The 18,512-nt window shown below is 60.6% G+C and overlaps 6 protein-coding genes across 6 annotated transcripts; 4 read left to right on the top strand and 2 right to left on the bottom strand.

The window, feature by feature from the left end:
- The first annotated feature begins 868 nt into the window (after positions 1–868).
- On the top strand, positions 869–2,561 carry THITE_2122618 (uncharacterized protein). Its single transcript, XM_003657107.1, has 4 exons — positions 869–1,290; positions 1,350–1,609; positions 1,674–2,237; positions 2,296–2,561. The coding sequence occupies exons 1-4, from the start codon at positions 1,131–1,133 to the stop codon at positions 2,497–2,499; spliced, it is 1,188 nt and encodes a 395-aa protein (XP_003657155.1). The 5' UTR covers positions 869–1,130; the 3' UTR covers positions 2,500–2,561.
- Positions 2,562–3,037: 476 nt separating this feature from the next.
- THITE_2122621 (glycoside hydrolase family 43 protein) lies at positions 3,038–5,076 on the top strand. The gene has a single exon (XM_003657108.1). The coding sequence runs from the start codon at positions 3,178–3,180 to the stop codon at positions 4,975–4,977; it is 1,800 nt and encodes a 599-aa protein (XP_003657156.1). The 5' UTR covers positions 3,038–3,177; the 3' UTR covers positions 4,978–5,076.
- A 39-nt stretch (positions 5,077–5,115) lies between these two features.
- THITE_2156422 (uncharacterized protein) lies at positions 5,116–8,492 on the bottom strand (the record flags this gene model as incomplete). Its single annotated transcript, XM_003657109.1, has 11 exons — positions 5,116–6,603; positions 6,657–6,759; positions 6,807–7,046; positions 7,097–7,196; positions 7,271–7,390; positions 7,439–7,462; positions 7,512–7,567; positions 7,627–7,816; positions 7,977–8,110; positions 8,169–8,208; positions 8,264–8,492. 11 exons carry the CDS (start codon positions 8,490–8,492, stop codon positions 5,176–5,178), a joined length of 2,664 nt encoding a protein of 887 aa, XP_003657157.1. The 3' UTR covers positions 5,116–5,175.
- A 1,714-nt stretch (positions 8,493–10,206) lies between these two features.
- On the top strand, positions 10,207–11,140 carry THITE_2122626 (uncharacterized protein). The gene is made up of 2 exons (XM_003657110.1): positions 10,207–10,722; positions 10,813–11,140. Exons 1-2 carry the CDS (start codon positions 10,315–10,317, stop codon positions 10,966–10,968), a joined length of 564 nt encoding a protein of 187 aa, XP_003657158.1. The 5' UTR covers positions 10,207–10,314; the 3' UTR covers positions 10,969–11,140.
- A 1,723-nt stretch (positions 11,141–12,863) lies between these two features.
- Positions 12,864–15,526, bottom strand: THITE_2122629 (uncharacterized protein). Its single transcript, XM_003657111.1, has 3 exons — positions 15,193–15,526; positions 13,531–15,142; positions 12,864–13,456 (listed from the first exon to the last, which is right to left on the bottom strand). The coding sequence occupies exons 1-3, from the start codon at positions 15,387–15,389 to the stop codon at positions 12,980–12,982; spliced, it is 2,286 nt and encodes a 761-aa protein (XP_003657159.1). The 5' UTR covers positions 15,390–15,526; the 3' UTR covers positions 12,864–12,979.
- Positions 15,527–16,473: 947 nt separating this feature from the next.
- On the top strand, positions 16,474–18,494 carry THITE_2122630 (uncharacterized protein). The gene is made up of 3 exons (XM_003657112.1): positions 16,474–17,008; positions 17,098–17,872; positions 17,951–18,494. The coding sequence occupies exons 1-3, from the start codon at positions 16,589–16,591 to the stop codon at positions 18,400–18,402; spliced, it is 1,647 nt and encodes a 548-aa protein (XP_003657160.1). The 5' UTR covers positions 16,474–16,588; the 3' UTR covers positions 18,403–18,494.
- Positions 18,495–18,512: the final 18 nt, after the last annotated feature.

Genomic DNA, 18,512 nt, shown 5'->3' on the forward strand with positions numbered 1-18,512 from the left:
GAAACCGAGCCCTACGGCGCGGAGGGCGTTACCGTGGCCAGCGACGCGGCCCAATTGTCTGTCGCGAGAGGACCCCTGCCGGCATGTCTCGATCGTGGTGGATGTTGGCCAGTTCCGACAGACGGATGCAAGGTACCGTTGCAGGGACGGGAGCGTGTCTCCAAAAGCCGGCCGCCGCCAAAAGATTGGTTATTTGCGTTAGAGGCCGTGGATGCCGAGAGCGAACGGCGAGTGTGCCGGGCTGCCTTGGAAATGCTGCAGTGTGTGTGGAGCAGCGGGCAAGAGGCGAACTTGTCCGTCGTAGTGTAGCAATGCCCCCCTCAGCCCAGAGTAGAGCAGAGCATTGCAGAACGGCACCCCCGGAGCGTCGCGTGGGCTTTTGGATCTGGAGCGACGAGGTGTGGTGTTAAATCTGGTGATGGATCCAGGATCGAGTGGCCCTGGACTTGCGCCGCTGAGACAGGGCTCAAAATTGCCGAAACAAGCGTTGGCGCATCAGAACATCGAAACATTGCAAACGACACGTGCCGCCGGCAGTCGGGCGTGCTGTGAGAATTTCTGAAACTGAACAGGAAATTTGAGCCCTTGCAACTTCCTTTGCCCTCACTCGAAGCCGCAAGCCCGCGATTTCTTTTTTTGATTGGAATCAATTATCGTCAGCGGAACAGGGAGAGACTTGGGTTGGTTGCAGTCAGTGGCTGAGACCTCCCGCTGCAGATCAGCCCTGCGGCGCGTTCAGGCCACAGCCCACCCCATGTCTCGGACCGGCAGAACACCTCTCCGGCAGAGCCTCACCGGATCTGGATTACGTAAGGCGGAGCTGCCCTTTTGGCCTTTTCTGCGCAGGATTCCTTGCTCCATAACTTCGGTGGAGCGCCGGGGGCCGAGCTTTCGGGGTTGGGCCAGGGCACAGACCAGGCCACCTGCTGGCTGCAGGGGTTTTGGAGATACGTGTACCGATTCGTACGGAGTCCTGATTAACCTTCGTCAGAACAATTAAACAATTCCATCTCGCTGGACCCGACTCGCTACGAGCGAGGACTCGGAATTTTGCACAAAGCGCTCGACTTTCCAGCTGTGGCGGCCTCGAATTGCAATAACCCACACCACATTCCGACGACTCTGGAGTGATGCAGGCTCCTCCTCCCCCTCAAGGGCCCCAGGGCCCCCAGGGACCGCAGCAGGGCGGACCGATGCCCATGATGCCCAGCCCCGAGCAGATTGCCGCCATGCAGCGGCAGCTTGCCATCGATGCCGAGAAGATGGGCATGACGGTGCCGCAGTTCATCGGTAATTACGCTTGCACAGATCGGTGGCTAGCTGGCTCCTGCTAACGGTGTCAATGCCAGAACATATCAAGCGTCATCGGATGCAGGCGCAGCAACAACAGGCGCAACAAGGAGAGCATGCCCACCAGCACCAGCACCAACACCCGCACCCGCACCCGCACCCGCACCAGCATCAGCATCAACCCCAACCGGGCCAGCCCCAGCCCATTGTGCCGGGCCCGCCCAACCCGGTCGCCATTGCGCTCGCCAAGTTCCTCCGCAGCCAGAACCTCAAGCCGCGCACGTGCATCCTCAACGGCGAGCGCAAGGACATGTTTAGAGTGAGCTGCCGACGCGCTCCCTCGCTCCTCCCCGCCCGCTGCCGCAAGCCCTAACATAGTCCAGGTCAAACGTGCCCTCCGCGCCCTCGAGTCGGACGCATACAAGAAGGCGCGGCTTAAGAACCCGGCTCTGCCCGAGATCACGGACCGCGCGTCGCTCGAGAACACGTTCAAGCTGCTGCCGCTCTCGATGCTCGCGCTGCGCGTCGTCAAGGCAGACCCGCACGAGGGCCACGACCACGCGCCGCCCAAGAAGCAGGGCAAGCGCATCAAGGGCCTGTGGACCGTGCGCATCGAGCCGCAGCAGGAGGCTGGCGACGACATGTACTACGTCTGGCTGTGGGAGGGCAGCCAGATCATGCGCAAGGTCTACGCCGCCCTGGCCCTGGCCGTCATCTTTGCCCTCGTCTGTTACCCGCTGTGGCCCGCCAAGCTTCGCCAGGGCGGGTACTACCTTAGCTGGGGCTTCCTGTGCTTCATGGGGCTGTTCTTCGCCATGGCTATCTTCCGCGTGATCCTGTTCTGCATCACGTATTTTGTGCTGCCGCCGGGCCTGTGGCTGTTTCCCAATCTCTGGGAGGATGTTTCCGTCGTGGATAGCTTCAAGCCCGTGTGGGCATGGCACGAGGTGAGCCTGCCCCTTCTTCCGTTGCCTTGCGCGTCGTTCATCAACTGACCGCAGCTAGCCCGCCGCTGAAAAGAAGAAGAAGAAGAAGAAGTCCAAGAAGGCTGCCGGCTCCGCCAATGCGAGCGCCACCTTCTCGGCCGCAACCGGACAACCCGCTCCCGCAACTGCGACCACCACTGCCACCGCGACGCAGGTCTCGGCTGGACCCCAGCAACGCAAATACATGGCTCCGAGAGTGGAGGAGCTGGCGGACGACGAGTGATTGGAAACGGTGGGGCGTTGGGCATGGGGATTTGACATACTGCGTAAGGGTTGCTGCACGCCACGAGCAGGCTGCATATACGTCTAGCCTGCGTCACCGGTGCTTCTCCCGTGCGCGAGTGGTCTCAAAAGGCTTGTCTGGGTACAGCACTAGGAATGATATCGAGTGTTACTTGGGAGAGTGTGTGAGAGTGCGGCTGCTGATCTCGAGTGCATCGGCTCGAGAAGGGCATCTTGTGGAGTGAGCGACCCCTGGCGATGTCAATACCTGGCTGACCTCGGAGAGGCTGGATTATAGTTTTGGCACCAACTTCTGATGAAAAACTATATGCGACAAGCAAAAAGCGGGGATTCCGAAAACCGCTGCAGGAAACGAGGAGGGTGGGCGGAGGAGGGCTGCACATGCTCGGTTGCGTCTGGGTAAAATAATTAAGCTAGATCTCACGGCTAATTGAGCGCTGCATCCGACCCAGTGGGACATCTTCCTCCGCCCCGGGATATTCGACGCCGAGCCCGCAAGGTTGCAGCCGACGGCGCCCCGGACGAGTAAACAACAGCATCTGAGCGCAGCCGGTATAACCATGGCGGCAGCCGGCGCAGCAGCGCAGACCTCATTCGTCTCCGAACCCGTAAGTCACTCCATCAAGCAGGTGCCTGCCATCGCGTCGCTCGGCCGGCCATGAAAGTCTCTCCAGGGCTGACGCTGGCGCTACTCGCCCAGGTTGCCGCGGCCGCCCCGGGCCCGGCGCAAAACTCGACCTACTACAACCCGGTGCTGCCCGGCTGGCACTCGGACCCGTCGTGCGTGCACGTGGACGGCATATTCTACTGCGTGACATCGACCTTCATCTCGTTCCCCGGCCTGCCCATCTACGCATCGCGTGACCTCATCAACTGGAAGCACGTCAGCCATGTGTGGAACCGCGAGTCCCAGCTGCCCGGCTACAGCTGGGCCACCGTCGCCCAGCAGCACGGCATGTACGCGGCCACCATCCGCTACCGCGCCGGCACCTTCTACGTCATCTGCGAGTACCTCGGCGTGGCCGGCAAGGACGCCGGCGTGCTGTTCCGCACGACCAACCCCTTCGACGACGCGGCCTGGAGCGACGCGCTGACCTTCCCCGTGGACAAGATTGATCCGGACCTGTTCTGGGACGACGAGGAGGACAACAACAACAACATCAACAACAGCACCAGAAACACCAACACAACCGACGAAAACAAAGCCTACGTCGCCACCCAGGGCATCCAACTGCAAGAACTCGACCTGACCACCGGCGCCATCACCCGCCCCACCTCCCTCTGGAACGGCACGGGCGGGGTCTGGCCGGAGGGCCCACACCTCTACAAAAAAGACGGCTACTACTACCTGCTGATCGCCGAGGGCGGCACGGCGCTGGACCACTCCATCACCATGGCGCGCCTGCACCGCCTCACGCAGCGGTCCGCGCCGGAGCCGGCCCCGGCCAACCCGGTGCTCACCAACCGGGGCACGGACTCGTACTTCCAGACGGTGGGGCACGGGGACCTGTTCCAGGACGGCGCGGGCAACTGGTGGGGCATGGCGCTGGCCACGCGGTCCGGCCCCGCCTACAAGTCCTACCCGATGGGCCGCGAGGCCGTGCTGTTCCCCGTCACCTGGCGCACGGGCGAGTGGCCCGTCATGCAGCCGGTGCGCGGCCGCATGAGCGGCTGGCCGCTGCCGCCGCGGAGCAGGGACGTGCCCGGCTCGGGGCCGTTCAATGGCGATCCGGACGTGTATGATTTCCCCGTGGGCGAGCCGCTGCCGCGGAATCTGGTGCACTGGCGGGTGCCGCGGCCGGGGACGTTCACCGTGACGGAGAAGGGGTTGGCGGTGGTGCTGGGGCGGAATGATCTGACGGGCTGGCCGAATGACGGGGATCCGGAGGAGGGCGGGCGGGCGGTGTCGTTTGTGGGGCGGCGGCAGACGCATAGTTTGTTTCGGTTTGGCGTGGACTTGGACTTTGCGCCGCGCGAGGCGGGCCAGGAGGCCGGCGTGGTGGCGTTCCTGACGCAGGCGGCGCATGTGCAGCTCGGGGTTGTGATGGGGGAGGAGGGCAAACTGAGCTTTCGGTTTAACGGGACGTCGCCGGACGGGGAGGCGACGCTGAGCGAGGTGCCGGCCGCGTGGGCGGGCAAGCCGGTGCGGTTGGAGATCGAGATGGCGGAAGAGCCGACCGAGTACACGTTTTCGGCGATGCTGGCGGCCGACGAGGGCAGCAGGGTGGTGGTGGGCAAGGCGTCGGCGGAGCTGCTGAGCGGCGGGTCTGGGTCGTTTGTGGGCACGCTGCTTGGGATCTATGCGACGTGCAACGGTGCCGGCTCGGGAGTGGACTGCCCCAGTGGGACTCCCAAGGCGTACTTCAGGCGGTGGAGGTACACGGGCATTGCGCAGTATATCTCGGCTGACGAGAAAATCCCGAGCATCGTGGACAGCCTCGGGCAGGAGGAGACATAACGGTGCAGCTTTAGGTAGTCATACCTCATTGAATGACCCAGGACAAGATCTGACCTACCCGGCCAAGGTACGCGTATTTCACTGATTCATCACACTTACGAGGAGAAAAAGCCAATGCATTCGGCTCTGTCAACGACTCCGTGGCTTACTGAAAAGGTGGGACTATCCCTTGGTGACGGCGTCTTTGCTCGACTCCCCTTACGTGTAAAGCTTGTCGGTCAAGCTGTTCAGCGTCAGCCCGTTCTTCGCCAGATCCTCCACATCAATCAGGAACTGCAGCGGCATTTCGACCAGAGTTCCCCTGATACCGGCCAGCCAATCCTTCAGCTCCTCGACGCCGCCCGGGAACTCGTCCGGCACGACGTGTCCGTAGTCGACCTTGCCCTGCTTGTACCCCTCGGCCGCCTGCTCGGCCGGCTCGCCGGGGATGACGAAGTGGCGCGAGAAGAAGCGGTCGTAGTCCTCCCAGGTGCGCACCTGGTCGTTCGGCACGGGGTGGAACGCGCGGCTGAAGATCTCCGTGTTCCGCCTTGCCGTGGTCTGCCACAGGCGCAGGAACTCCGGGCTCATCGGGTCCTGCACCAGCCGGTCGGCGGGCGAGCCCCAGTCGTACTCGTTGGTCGGGTCGTGCGTGACGGGGGTCCAGTTGCGGGTGACCGCGTCCGGGCGCTGGTCCGGCAGCAGGCCAAGGTGCTTGCGGAAGAGCTGACGGCGGAGGGACGTCGCGAAAGCAGAGGCTGTGTAGGGCCTACCGGCCATCATGCTCGGAACGGGAGTGGGGTCCTCAATGACGACAGCGATCTCGCTGTCGTGGTTGCCAAGCTGCGATCGGTCATTGAGGTTGGCTGAGCCGCAGATGACGAGGTGGTCGTCGGCGATGAGGACCTTGCTGTGAATGTACAGCTCTTCGGACACGAACGCGTTGAATTCGTCCTCGGGGGAGCCGGTCCATGGGATGCGGCGCAGATCCGGCCCGTTCTCCATGTAGCACGCCGAGATGGTATCCCAGGTCTGGTCCGACAGATGACGGGCGGCCTCCTGGTAGCGTCGGTATTGGCTGTCATCGTAACCGTACTGACCACTGCTCGCATAGTCATTGCCGCCGCGACCGTAGTACCCGTCGTCACCACGGCCATAGTCCTCGCGGCGGCGCGGTCCGTCGCCCCACCCGTACTCGTCACCTCGGCCGTCGCCATGGACGTGCTGATCCCGCTCGTAATCGTATCCCTCGTAACGCTCGTCGAACTCACGTCGCGCGGTCTCGTAGCGCACGCCGCTCTCGCGCTCGGCGCGTCCCATGATGGCGCTCGTGTTGATCCGGTCGAAGCTGCGTAGGTTGTAGAAGGTAATGTACCTGTGGGGATCCTCGACGCCCGAGTTCCGCAGAGTCTCGACAATGCTATGCCCGCCACGGTTGATGCTGTTGTATTGGAACTCCATGATTGCTCTCGTGCCCAGCGCGCCGTCGGACTTGAGGTCTCCAGCAAAGGCAGGCACGGCAGGCATCACGACCACGATGTGGAAGTACTCGCCATTCTCGTGCGCTCGGAGGATACGGTCGACAATGGCCCGGCCAATCTTATTGCCCACCGGTTTCTGCTCGTCTGACGTCGCCGTGATGAAGAACTGTGCCCGTTAGTGCCTGCTCGGGTAGGGCACGTTTGACGAACAAAACCAACCTGATTCTCAATGTAGACAAAGTGCCTGGCGTTCCTGATCGCCTCGATGTACGCATTGGCAATCGAGTGCTCCGTGCTGACACCCATCGACCACTTGGAGCAACTGCTCAAATCAGCAATGCCCTCTTGGGTGTGAAGCGTGACAATTACCTCCGAGTCAGTTGAATGTGGGCGCCATCGCTTGGTCCCTGCGGCCCGCGGAATGTCTCCTCTCCTGCGTCTCCAAGGAAGCGGTGCATGTGGCGTGTAAAGCGACGGTGCAGCCCGCCAAAGTACTCCTCTCCATCTTCCAATAGGTGGGAGGCGGCGTGGCGATGAGTGGGAGGCCCTTCCAGCAGCTGGTACTTGCCGATGTCACGGGAAATGTATTTCGAGTTGAAGATAAAGTTCCTGATAGTGGTTACCATGGATAGACCTTGGGCTCGATGGACTCCACTCACCAACGCTGGACGAAGTGGATGGCAAGGCTATCCACGATCGGGCCCGAGAGGCTGATGCTGATGTCGGACCATCCCATGCGTGAGCTTTTGGTGCGATCGACTGGGTCCGTCAGCTCGGGCTCCCAAGGAGAGAGGCAGGAGAGGAATGTGACGGGAAGGAGTGGTTGCACCCACGCTTGTTGTTCTCCCACTTATCGACGTCCTCAAAGTCGTAGATCCTTGCGTTATTGTAGTCTTGTCCCGGGAACAGGATCTGGTCCACGTTTCCAGGATGGGCGTCCGCGATGGGGTGGCCTATGATGTCAACCTGGTCCTCCTATGAATAGAAGAAGGGGGACCTACTGTTCGTATCCCATCTTCCGAAGCCTGTTTCAGTCAGCAAGGACCCGCCCCGGATACACAGGCACGCACTTACACATATCTAGACCTCCCATGAAGGCAACCCGGCCGTCAATGAGGCAGAGCTTCTCGCTAAACAACAGCCATATCAGCCACACTCCTCCGCGACGAACCAGTCGGACAGCACGTACTGGTGTGCCCAAAAGAGCACAGTGTCCTCGGCGGTGCCATAGAGACCCTTGATGACGTCCTCGGAAGCGCGGGCAAGGTCGAATGTCTTCAAGCTGAAATTCTGCAGGCTGGACGAGAGTTCCGAGACGAAGTCATTGCCGCTCGGATAGTGGTCAGGGTGCCGGAACACCTTGATGTTTGGATGCAGGGCTTCCAGGGCGTGCTTGGTGTGCTAGGCTCTGTTGTTAGCTGGGCTGGCGGATTCGACTCGCGCGGTGGACTGTGGGCTTGTCGTCTTACTTCCGAGTTCACTATGGCAGTCAGCATTCACTGCGTCAGCATAACGTGACTTGTCCGGGTGCGCACTTACGAGTCAGCGCTTGCGGCACCTCCTTGTAGACTATCACGTAGACGCGCACGCCTCGCTCGGCGGCGGCTTTGAGCATGTAGTCCAACCTGTAGCGCTCATTGCGTGCAGGGGGGCGGCGAAGGTACAGCTCGGGGCTTTGCAGATGTCAGTGCCGCTACGCTCCGGCTTCCCGCGGCAGAAGGATTACCCTACCTCAGCCACCAGTCCAGGATGTAGATGGACTCTCGGGCCTCTGCGCGTGGTCAGCGGATACAGCATGCGTGGCTGGACTGCGGTAATGCACCCACCTTCCAGGGCCACAGAGACGGCCCAGAAATACGAGGCGCCGTCGACATACCACTTGGCATGTCCCGAGCTCTGGGGCGCGAAGGAGCAGAAGCGGTTGCTGCTGTACTCGGCATGCGAGGCGTCCTGGTGACACTCGTGGCCGTCGTGGGTGTGCGAATGTCTCTCTTCGCCCTCGAGCAGCTCTTCGAGGCCCTCCTTGGCCTTATGCAGCAGCGAATGCAAGCCCATGGTCTCGGCGCCGAAGTCCGGTCAAGGGAGAGTCCAGGAGAGTCGACGAGCGTCCGAGAGAGCGGTCTAGGCTCAACGGCAACTTGCGGGGCAGCCAAAGCAGAAGGCAGCCTAAGCTCGGCGTGCAATGTGCCAGAGCGGCTTTGTGAGACGTTGGATGGATCACGAGAGCAAGACGATCCTGGGAAGTCCAGCGAGGGTATTCGAAGCACTGGTATACGGTAGCTACCTCGGTAGGTTGGTAGTACCTTCATGTGGTGTATGGTCAACAGTTGATGGAAGCCCCCAGGCGATCCCAGGTCCCCTCAGCTTCTCAAGGCTGCGGGGGTGGAGGGCGGGGTCCAAACCAATGAAACAGTTAAGTTACACTAGCGTTGCCATTTTCTTGTGGAGAGATGCCCCATCATCCCGCCCCGGCAGCGGTGAGAAGTCATTTGCTGGGCTGAGCCCCGTCGGATCGCGGCTGCGCGTGGAGCTGGTATGTCAGATTGTCAGATTGGTAGGGCTGAGGAATTGAACCCACCTCGGCACCTAAGCAGGGCTTTGTTCATCGAGCTGTGTTCGGAAGACCGGGACAATAAGCCTGAAATACCCGGCCTTACTAGCAAGACAGTCCCAGCAGTTGAGTCTCGTGCTCAAGTGGCCCCAGGGACCCCCGGCATCCCCATCTGGGTTCCGACGGCAACCGAAGCCGGAGGCCAGGCCATGTGGCTCTGACTTCCATGATAACCAACGTTTAGGTACCTCTGCGGGACCTGCATCAATGCGGCCAGCCGACGGGACCTAACTTGCGCTTCCGTCGGCAGAACCTGGATGGATTAGGTTGAGATGATGTTTGTTACACATGGGAACTCAAGCCAAGGCCCTCCGGGAAACGCCAAGTTAAGCCGCTGCATCTCTCTGCATCTCGGTGAAGGAAAGAGCTAATGTTGGCGCCTAACGGTGATGAGCAACACTACAAATCCATGCGCCTATCGAACGATTTAAGTCTTGCCGCGGCTACCAAGGTAACCCCCGCACTAAATGCTGTGGCGACCCTCCCCCTGGCGGTAGGTGCCTTGCAGCGCAAATCGGCACCCGACTACCTATGGAATGGCACACACGCCCACGGCAGGAAGCTTCTGACACTGCAAGACGCCGCAAATCAGAGACATCCACCTGCATTCCCGTTGCTCCACCGGCTTGCAACCTTGCGGACTTCAATTAAAAAATGACCGGTGAGCCATGATGCAGTGAGCCTGCATCCGACCCTCAAGTTAAAAAGTCAGGTACGGAACCACACACACCTGCGCTAGTTCATCGTGCGACGGGAATGAACTCCCGTCGCGACCATCACCCTCCGCCGTCGCACGTTCACGTTACCCCCATCTGCCATCCTCCCACCAAGCCGCCAAGGGGGGGAAGGCAAGACAGAAAAATCTTCTTCCCACCCTCCCGCTCTGAGACATTTTCCAAGGCCCTTACCCGGCGTTGGCGCCATGCACACAATTGGCTGACCGCCAACCACCCTGCCCCGCAGACGCCATTTCAGAGAACGCTGTCTGCAGTGTCGCTCGACCGAGTCGACCCCCAAGTTCTCGAAAGAGGAAAGGAGAGGGGGGGTTGAGGACAAGGGGGGGTGTCATGGCATTGGCGCGGTAGTGAGTAATGCCACAAAAACGTCGTGGTCTCGGAATCCAACCATTGCGTCTCTCACTCCAGCCATTGTCACCAACCCGACGGGGCTCCCTTCCCGCTCATTGACAGCTCTCTCACAGACAAGTTGCCGCGAACCGCCCAAGGCCCGCACAAGGACGACCCGGAGAGGGCCGGCACCAGGAAAATGGCCTCCATAACCCACGTCTTCTCGCAGGAGCAGCACGGCCACCTGGTCCCGTACATCGCGGCCCTCCATGCGTCTTGCATAACCCTGGACCACATGGTCGGGCCCTTCCTGCCGCCGCTGACCAACGAGAAGCTGCTGCCGTGGTGGAAGGAGCGCCTCGCCGAGGCGAACAACGGCACGCGCATCATCGTGCTGCTGCTGCCCGAGCTCAGCCTCGGCAAGAAGCCGCAGGGCACCGACCTGCGCGGCCTGGCCATGCTCAAGCTGTCCGAGTCCGAGACGGGCTCGTTCCGCGGCCACATCGACGCCGTGCTGGTCGATCGGAGGCACCGGCGCCAGGGAGGCGCCAAGGCGCTGGTGGCCGCGCTGGAGTATGAGGCCGCGAAGAGGGGGCGCTCGTTGTTGGTGGGTCTCTCGCAATTCCCTTCCGCTGAGCATTCTAGAATGGGCGCGCTTGTGTTCTATGACCGCCAGTGGCTGACTGCGCTGGACCAGCTCGTCGACACCGAGACGGGCAGCGTGGCCGAGGCGGCCTTCAAGAAATTCGGCTACATTGAGATTGGCAAGGTGCCGCACTTCAGCCGCGCCCTGCCCAGCGGCAAGAAGGGCGAGACCTTCTTCTATAAGGAGTTCCTCCCTTCGTCGTCATAGACCATGTGCGCAGGACGGCATACTTCTATCTTCTTGTTTTCATTTGTCGGGCGCTGGTGTTGGCTGGTTATCTAGATGGACGAGGCCCACGCCTCGGGTGGATTTTGCTTTCTGCCTGTTGTTTCGGGTTGGATTTGAGGAGTTCGACTGCAGCAAACTTGGACATCTGGGAAAAGTTATAACTGTTCAATGTCGTTCCCACTTTCCTCTTCCTCCAGAGGCGAGAGATCCGGTTGCCGGCTCTGTACATGCTATAGACGCAAACTCACGCTGAGTCGAGCCCATTGGAGATGGCAATGGAAGGGAACAATTTAACTTCTTGGGCGTTTATTTGGCTTCTTGAATGTTGCTGCACACCGACCCCTCTCAGTGTCGACGACAGGACGTCCCTTGCCATCCCAGGACTAGCCCCTCCTGCGGCCAGTTTGGCGGCCTAGTGTGCATACCGAGCCTCGGTTTGTCACTCCCTCTCCGATACAGCCCAATGGCCAGTGACATTTTGGAGGCACAAGCATACCAGGTATGCGCGCTGCCGAAGACCGTCCAATCAGCGAGCAGGTGTTGCAGTGCAAAGAGCCCGGTTTCTCATCTCTGCATGCCCCGTGGCGGCGCCCCTGAGCATTGGCCAAGCTGGCCATGCTGCATCGTAGTAGCGGCTTAGCTCGAAGCTGTGGCATCAGGGGACAGCCCGTGCCTGTGAAGCGTCCTGTCCTCCCTCATGCCGTTTCTCATTTCAGGTTGTGAAATGAAGAGCAAGCTCTTCGCCTCCAGATCACCAACCTGGCCGGGAGCGATGTGTCTCACCTCGGGACTCAGTGAAGCCGGTGCTTCGCTCAGTGTGACATTAACTATGAAGTCTCCCTCACCTCATTCCAAACCCCTAACCCCCCCCAACATTCCCGCAAGCGACTCACCGACCAGCTGCCCATCAACAGTATACCCCCCACACCAATCAGCACATAAAGCATCAGATCACCGACGCGGGCGAGGCGACGAGGCGGGACGGTTGATCACCACACGTTCCTGGCCAGCAGCCCCGTCGCACCAGCAAATGCCCGGGAAACCCAACCCCCTCCCCCCCATTCTCCCAACCCCCCGCACCCCCCACGCCTGAACCCAACCAACTCACCCAGCATGAGCACACAAGCACCCATACAAGAGGAGGCAAAGTCCGACCTGAATTCCTCCGAGCCCGTGGCCTAGATCCCATGCCACTGGAATGTTCCAGCCCGGATCTACCCCCGCAGCCGAGGATCTTAACACACACGTGTCTTACAGCACGGACGCGGTAGAGCGAGGTGGGAGGGAATGCGGGAGGAGAGGGGTGGAAGCATGAGAATGAGGCGAGGTTAAGGTATCTAGATTCATCAGGCTACCGGTGCCGGTCGAAGTCAGTTGGCGGGGGGGGGGGGGGGGGTTGGGAGTGATGCACATTGCTTCCAATGTACCTTTGAGAACACATACTGTACCTGGACAGAGAACCGAGAACTCCCCAGGGTTGAGAATTAAAATATGTTTACCTTTATCTGAGGGCAGCTAGCTACCTTGTTGACGCCCGCCATGGCTCTCCATAAGGTGCACTCAGCGACTGAGCAACACAACACGACAAGACTCACATCCACCGACACAGCACCCAATAGTACCCAACCACGGAGGAAACCACGCCCTCTAGTCCCCAAACTCCATAACAATCTACAATGCGCAGCGGCCCGAGACTCGTTACAGGGGGAAGGACCACGAACCAACCACCACCTTTCCGAGCCAGGAATAGGGTATTAGTACCTTATGCAACACCAGGAAGCTGGCCTGTCCCCCACATTCCCAACCGCCACCGCCACCCAAATAGGTACATAGGAAAGGAAGAAGAAGAAACAAAAACAGGCATTTCATCCAACCGTAGCATTATACACACACGCGCGTGCACACACGTAGACAAATCCCAGCTTTATACGGAAAACCCACCACCGCCCAAAGCCAAGCCCTCCAGGAACCGAAAACTCCAAGCCCCCTCTCAATCTTTCTTCCCTGCGCCGCCCCCGCCGCCATTGGCAAACGCGCCGAGAAGCGGCGCCTTATAGTCCCTAGCCGGCGGATCCTCCAGCCTGAAGTGGCCCTTCCTGCGCCTGGACAGCCTGGCGCGGAGCCAGGGCACGAGGGCGAGGGCGCCGCGGAGCCAGGGCAGCAGGCCGCGGAGGTAGGACAGCAGGCCGAGGAGACAGGGCAGCAGGCGGCGGAACAGCGAGGCCAGGCCGCCGCGGAACCAGGAGAGGCAGCCGAAGGCGATGCCGAGGACGCAGCCGGAGCTGAGGTAGGGGTGCTCCCGGAAGGTGGTCTTGATGTCGAAGAAGATCTTCTCGATGAAGCCGATGGTGAACTTGGGCTTGATCTTGGGCGGGTTGGCCGTGACCTTGTTGACGGTCTCGAGGATGGAGGTGCGCGACGGGACGATGTTGTTGCCCGTGCTGGTCTGGTCCCAGTAGCGCCGGTTCTGAGAAGGGGGGGAGGGTTAGCGGGAGAAAGGAACGGCCTACAGCAGGTCGGGTGCGTTCTGCTCAAACTTACATCCTCGTCGTTGATGATGACTCGGTCCCCTGCCGTGGAATCGATGCCGTACGTGGTGCGGATCCATCGCTGCCAGAAAACGGCGTCGACCCACGCAAACGTAACCTCCTTGCGGTCGGACCGGTCCATGTTGATCCTGATGTTCTTGGCGTTCCGGAGGGCTCGCTCGTCGCCGCGGTCCTCGGCCTCCTCGATGCGAAGCTGCTTGGCGTCGCGCAGCTCCTGGCGCTCCAGCTGGAACAGCTGGATCTGCTTGTCCATCCACTCGTTCGCGGCGCTCTTCATCTCCCGGATGGCGCTCTGGAAGGCGTCCTGATCTTCCCGGTTCAGAATACCGAGCACGACGATCTTGCCGTCCATGATCTCGCGCGCGTTGGTCGCGCTGAGCTCCGGCACGAGCGGCAGCCAGACCGATTTCATCCAGTTCAGCACCAGGTTGTGGTCCCGCATCTCCCTGGGAGAGAGCGGCGTGTAATACGTTGGCCGGCCCTCGCGCGAGACTAGCAGGCGGGGCCACGTAGTGATCTTGAACCGGTCGTACAGCTTGGGGTCCCGGGTCCGGACCAGCTTCGCGCGGCCGATCAGGCTGAGAGGCAGGCGCTCAAGCGCCAAGAAGTCCTCGCTCGTGGTGGCGTGGTCGTAGAAGTAGAGGAAGATGACCTCTTCCTTTTGCTCGAGAGCCTCGAAGGATTCCGCGTCGACATCCTGGATCCCGTTCGACAGCTCTACCGCCTTCTCGGCATACTGGATAAAGTCGCCCAGGCCACGGAGACCCTGGTACTCGACACGCTCGCCGCCCTTGAAGAACAGGATGGTCGGGTAGCCACGAACGTTGAAGTCCTTGCAGAGCCGAGATTGCGCATCGCAGTTCACCTCGCCGATGTTGAGCCGACCCTTCATCTCCTTGGCCAGTTGCTCCCAGTTCGGCGCCATCTTCTGGCAGTGATGGCACCACGGGGCATAGAACTTGATGAACCAGGGCTCTTGCGTCGCGGTCACCAGGGTCTGAAAACTTTCGGCCGTGAGGGGTACGGAGATGCCGTTGGGGTTCGGAGTCGCCTTCGGCTTCACGACCTTCGGAACGGGAGGTTCGAAGTCGGGAGGGACCCAATCAGCCCCTTTCTTGGTTTGCTCATCCATGGTCGAAGATTCCTTTCGCTTCAAGTCGGTCTTGGCGGTCGTATCGCGTGTTCCCTCTTGCGACGACTTGTCCTTCTCGCCTGGTGATGCCTTCGCTTCAGAGGCGCCATTCGACTCGGGAGATGTCTGGTCGCCCGGCTGAGGCAGCTCGATCTTGGCAGGCCGCGTGCCCGGCTTAGCCTTCTCCAGCACTTCCTCCACCGCGCTGCTCAGGACGCCCATGCTCTTGACGCCCTTGAGAGTCACAATCGGCTCGCCGTTCTCGTACAGGATGGTGGTCGGCCATGATGTCACTTTATGCTGGGCGCACAGGTCGTTGTACGCGACGCAGTTGATGTCGGCGAAGCGGAAGTCGTAGAAACTGGTGAAGTCGGCGTTTTTCGGCGCGTCGCCGGCCGGCGATGACGTGTAGTAGAACTCGTACAACGTTTGAAACGTCGGCGCAAAATCCATACAATGCGGGCAGTACGGGCTGGGGACATCAGCACGGGCGGGGCATGCAGCGTGGGACAAGCGAGCTACCTGTAATGCTTGACCAGCAAGTATTTGGAGGCCTTATATTCCTTCTCCCAGTTGTCGGGCGTCAGCCCGAGCATTGGTGGGACCTTCTTCCCATTGAAATATGTGGGTTCTCGGGGCACTTCCTCGTCCTCATCGTCGAAGCCGGCGACGGCCCGGGCGGCCGCCCCTAGCAGCACCGCCCAGCTCGAGAAGCGCATGGTCGTGTGCCACCCTCCTTGTCGCGTGTCTGCGCGACTGGATCACAGGGCAAGAGCACGCTCGGCGGCAGCACGAGTGCAGACGGAGACCCGACGTGTGCACCGCCAAACAGTCAGGAATAGGCCGTCGGCTCTGGAGGCGTGTCGTCTCGTGGAGCCCCGTTGGTCACCTCGGCATCGGCGCGTACCGTGGGGGAACCGGCGGCTTGCTCGCTCGGTCGCCTGGTCGGTCGCTGGGGCGAAACAGTTCCGGCTCGCGTGATACGGATACCTGATGGTGAATACCGCAAATGTTGCACACTGTCAGTGGTGTGTCAGGCGTCGTCTAGGGGGTCATGACTCGGGGGCAAGGCTGCGGCGGCAGCAGAAAAAAGTGCAGGACGGGCGTGTGTGTTTGCCTTTGGTTCAGGGGAGGAGGCGACTGCCAGTCCAAGATTTCTTGACACGCTGTTGGTTGGCTGTTTGTCGCAGCAGGTCTGGCCATGTCGATTGAGCTGCGCCTTGAATTCCAGGCAGCTGCCATGCCTCTTGCGCCGAATTCAGAAGGCGGCCAGCGGCTTCCCCACAACGCTAAGCAGGGGCGCTCCCATCAACCCCTGTTGCCGTTTTGCCGGTAGACGTTAAAGAGGTCCCGCCAAGACTAATTTCGGCCAATTATCGGCTATGTTTTTACAACGTTATTACGAGCCACTACCGCCAAGGCGTTTACTCTATCGCCAAGGGTTAGTTCGCCGGGGGTACGGGGGCGGCGCTAGCCCCTACGGGGGCGGCGCTAGCCCCTCGCTAGTTAGGGTTTGGGTTAAGGTTAGGATGTGGGTTATAGTTAGGGTGCGGGTTATCCTCGTTTTCTTTTTTTTTCTTTTTTTTTTTTTTCGATTTGGTTGAGTTTTCGTAAAGTTGTTGCGACGAGTCTTTGCGATTGTTCGTTGTTGATGTTGTTCGAAGTCGTCGCGGCCTGCTTACCCCTTGGCGAAATGTAATTACTTGTACGCGGCAGTCTCCGAAATTAGTCTTGGCGGGACCTCTTTAACGACGACCGTTTTGCCCCTTGCACTCAGCTTCCACTGGCAGCTGGCCGTGGTTGGCTCGCACTGTCAGGTTCAAGACAGCAGTGCTGAGAGGCAAAGTCGATGAGACGAGACTGACAGCCAGCTCGAGTCAGAGAGGACATCCTTCTCCTGCCGTCATCTGGAAGAGGGATGGACCGACAGAGCAAACGGCCGGCTTCAGCCGATGGCAATGGCGACGACGAGCCGGGTCGGAAGCCGACGCCTTCGTCCCTCACACACCCCATCAGCCCTCCGACCAAGAAACGCCGACTGGCAACGGCAGTGGAGGATGAGAAAGCCGCAGAGACACGACCGACACCATCCCGGCTGTTCAGGTCGCCTTTCAAATTGACCAAGATTCGAGACCTGCCTCCAGAACTGAACAGGGACACGACCACGCTCAAGGACATCCTGGGCGACCCCCTGATCTCGGAGTGTTGGGAGTTCAATTATCTCCATGACATTGACTTCCTCATGGCCGCGTTCGACCCGGATGTCCGCGGTCTCGTCCAAGTCCACGTGGTGCACGGTTTCTGGAAGAGGGAGGACCCCAGCAGGCTGGAGCTGCAGGTAGGCCGGCCATCCCTCTGCTCAAGCGAGCAGAGTTCTCTCGCGCTTCAGTTTTCTCCCGCTGCCACAAGACGCCTAACGTCTGCCAGGCGGCGGCATCTCGCTACGAGAATGTCACTCTCCACAATGCCTACATGCCTGAGATGTTTGGCACCCATCACTCCAAGATGATGATCTTGCTCCGGCACGACGACACAGCCCAGATCGTCATCCACACGGCGAACATGATTGTCCGTGACTGGACCAACATGACGCAAGCTGTCTGGCTCTCGCCGAGACTTCCTCTCATCAAACCTGCACAGCAGGCCGTCAACCAAGCGGAGGCCAGGACCGGCAGCGGTGCCAAATTCAAGATGGACTTTCTGAACTACCTGCGTTCCTACGACACCCGGAAAAGCACCTGCAAGCCCATCATTGAGCAGTTGCTCAGATATGACTTCTCAGAAATCAGGGCTTCCCTAATAGCCAGCGTGCCTGGCAGGCACAAGTTCAGCGAGAACTCACCCACACGGTGGGGCTGGGCGGCCATGGAGGAAGCCCTCAAAGCCGTCCCGGTTAGCCAGGCCAAGTCGGAAATCGCGATCCAAATCTCCTCCATCGCAACCTTAGGACCTACAGACAGCTGGCTCAAGGACACATTCTTCCGTGCTCTCAGCCGCGGGCGAAGAGGCACAGGCCCGCCTTCAGCCCCGCCAGACTTCAAAGTTGTCTTCCCGACCCCGGACGAGATCCGCAAGTCCCTCGACGGCTACGCCTCGGGCGGCTCGATCCACACCAAGATTCAGTCGCCGCAGCAGGTGAAGCAGCTGCAATATTTGAGACCCATGCTCTGCCACTGGGCGAACGATTCCCCTCATGGTGTCGGTTCGTCAAGCCGCCGCCCCTAACCATAACCCTCATGATTAGATACCGTGACTAACAACAGCCACCTAAACAACCCAGAGCTGGAAGCCGGCGCCGCGGTCCAGGAAGCAGGCAGGAAGCGCGCAGCGCCACACGTCAAGACCTACATCCGCTACCGCGGCGACGGACCGCCCCACGGGCCCATCACCATCGACTGGGCGCTGCTGACGTCGGCCAACCTGTCCAAGCAGGCGTGGGGCGAGGCGGCCAACGCCAAGACGGGCGAGATCCGCATCTCGTCGTACGAAATCGGCGTGCTGGTCTGGCCGGAGCTCTACGCGCCGGGCGCCACCATGCAGGCGACGTTCCTGACGGACACGCTCGCGGAGGGGGAGCGGCGCGACGCCGCGGCGGCGGCGGCGACGGCGGTGCCGTTGCGCGTGCCGTATAACCTGCCGCTGCAGCCGTACGGGAAGGGCGAGGTGCCGTGGGTCGCGACCGCGAGTTATTCGGAGCGGGACTGGATGGGGCAGGTGTGGAGGCATGGGTGAGACGGTTCTGCGCAAGTGGCGCGTCCCTCTCTGGCATGGGTGTGCTGCTCATTTTGCAGCGAAGTGACATCGCATTTTAGGAGATGCTTGCGGCGCCCGCTTAGCACTCA

This window comes from Thermothielavioides terrestris, chromosome 5 (genome assembly GCF_000226115.1).
Source record: "Thermothielavioides terrestris NRRL 8126 chromosome 5, complete sequence".
In the NCBI taxonomy this organism is placed as follows: Eukaryota; Fungi; Ascomycota; class Sordariomycetes; order Sordariales; family Chaetomiaceae; genus Thermothielavioides; species Thermothielavioides terrestris.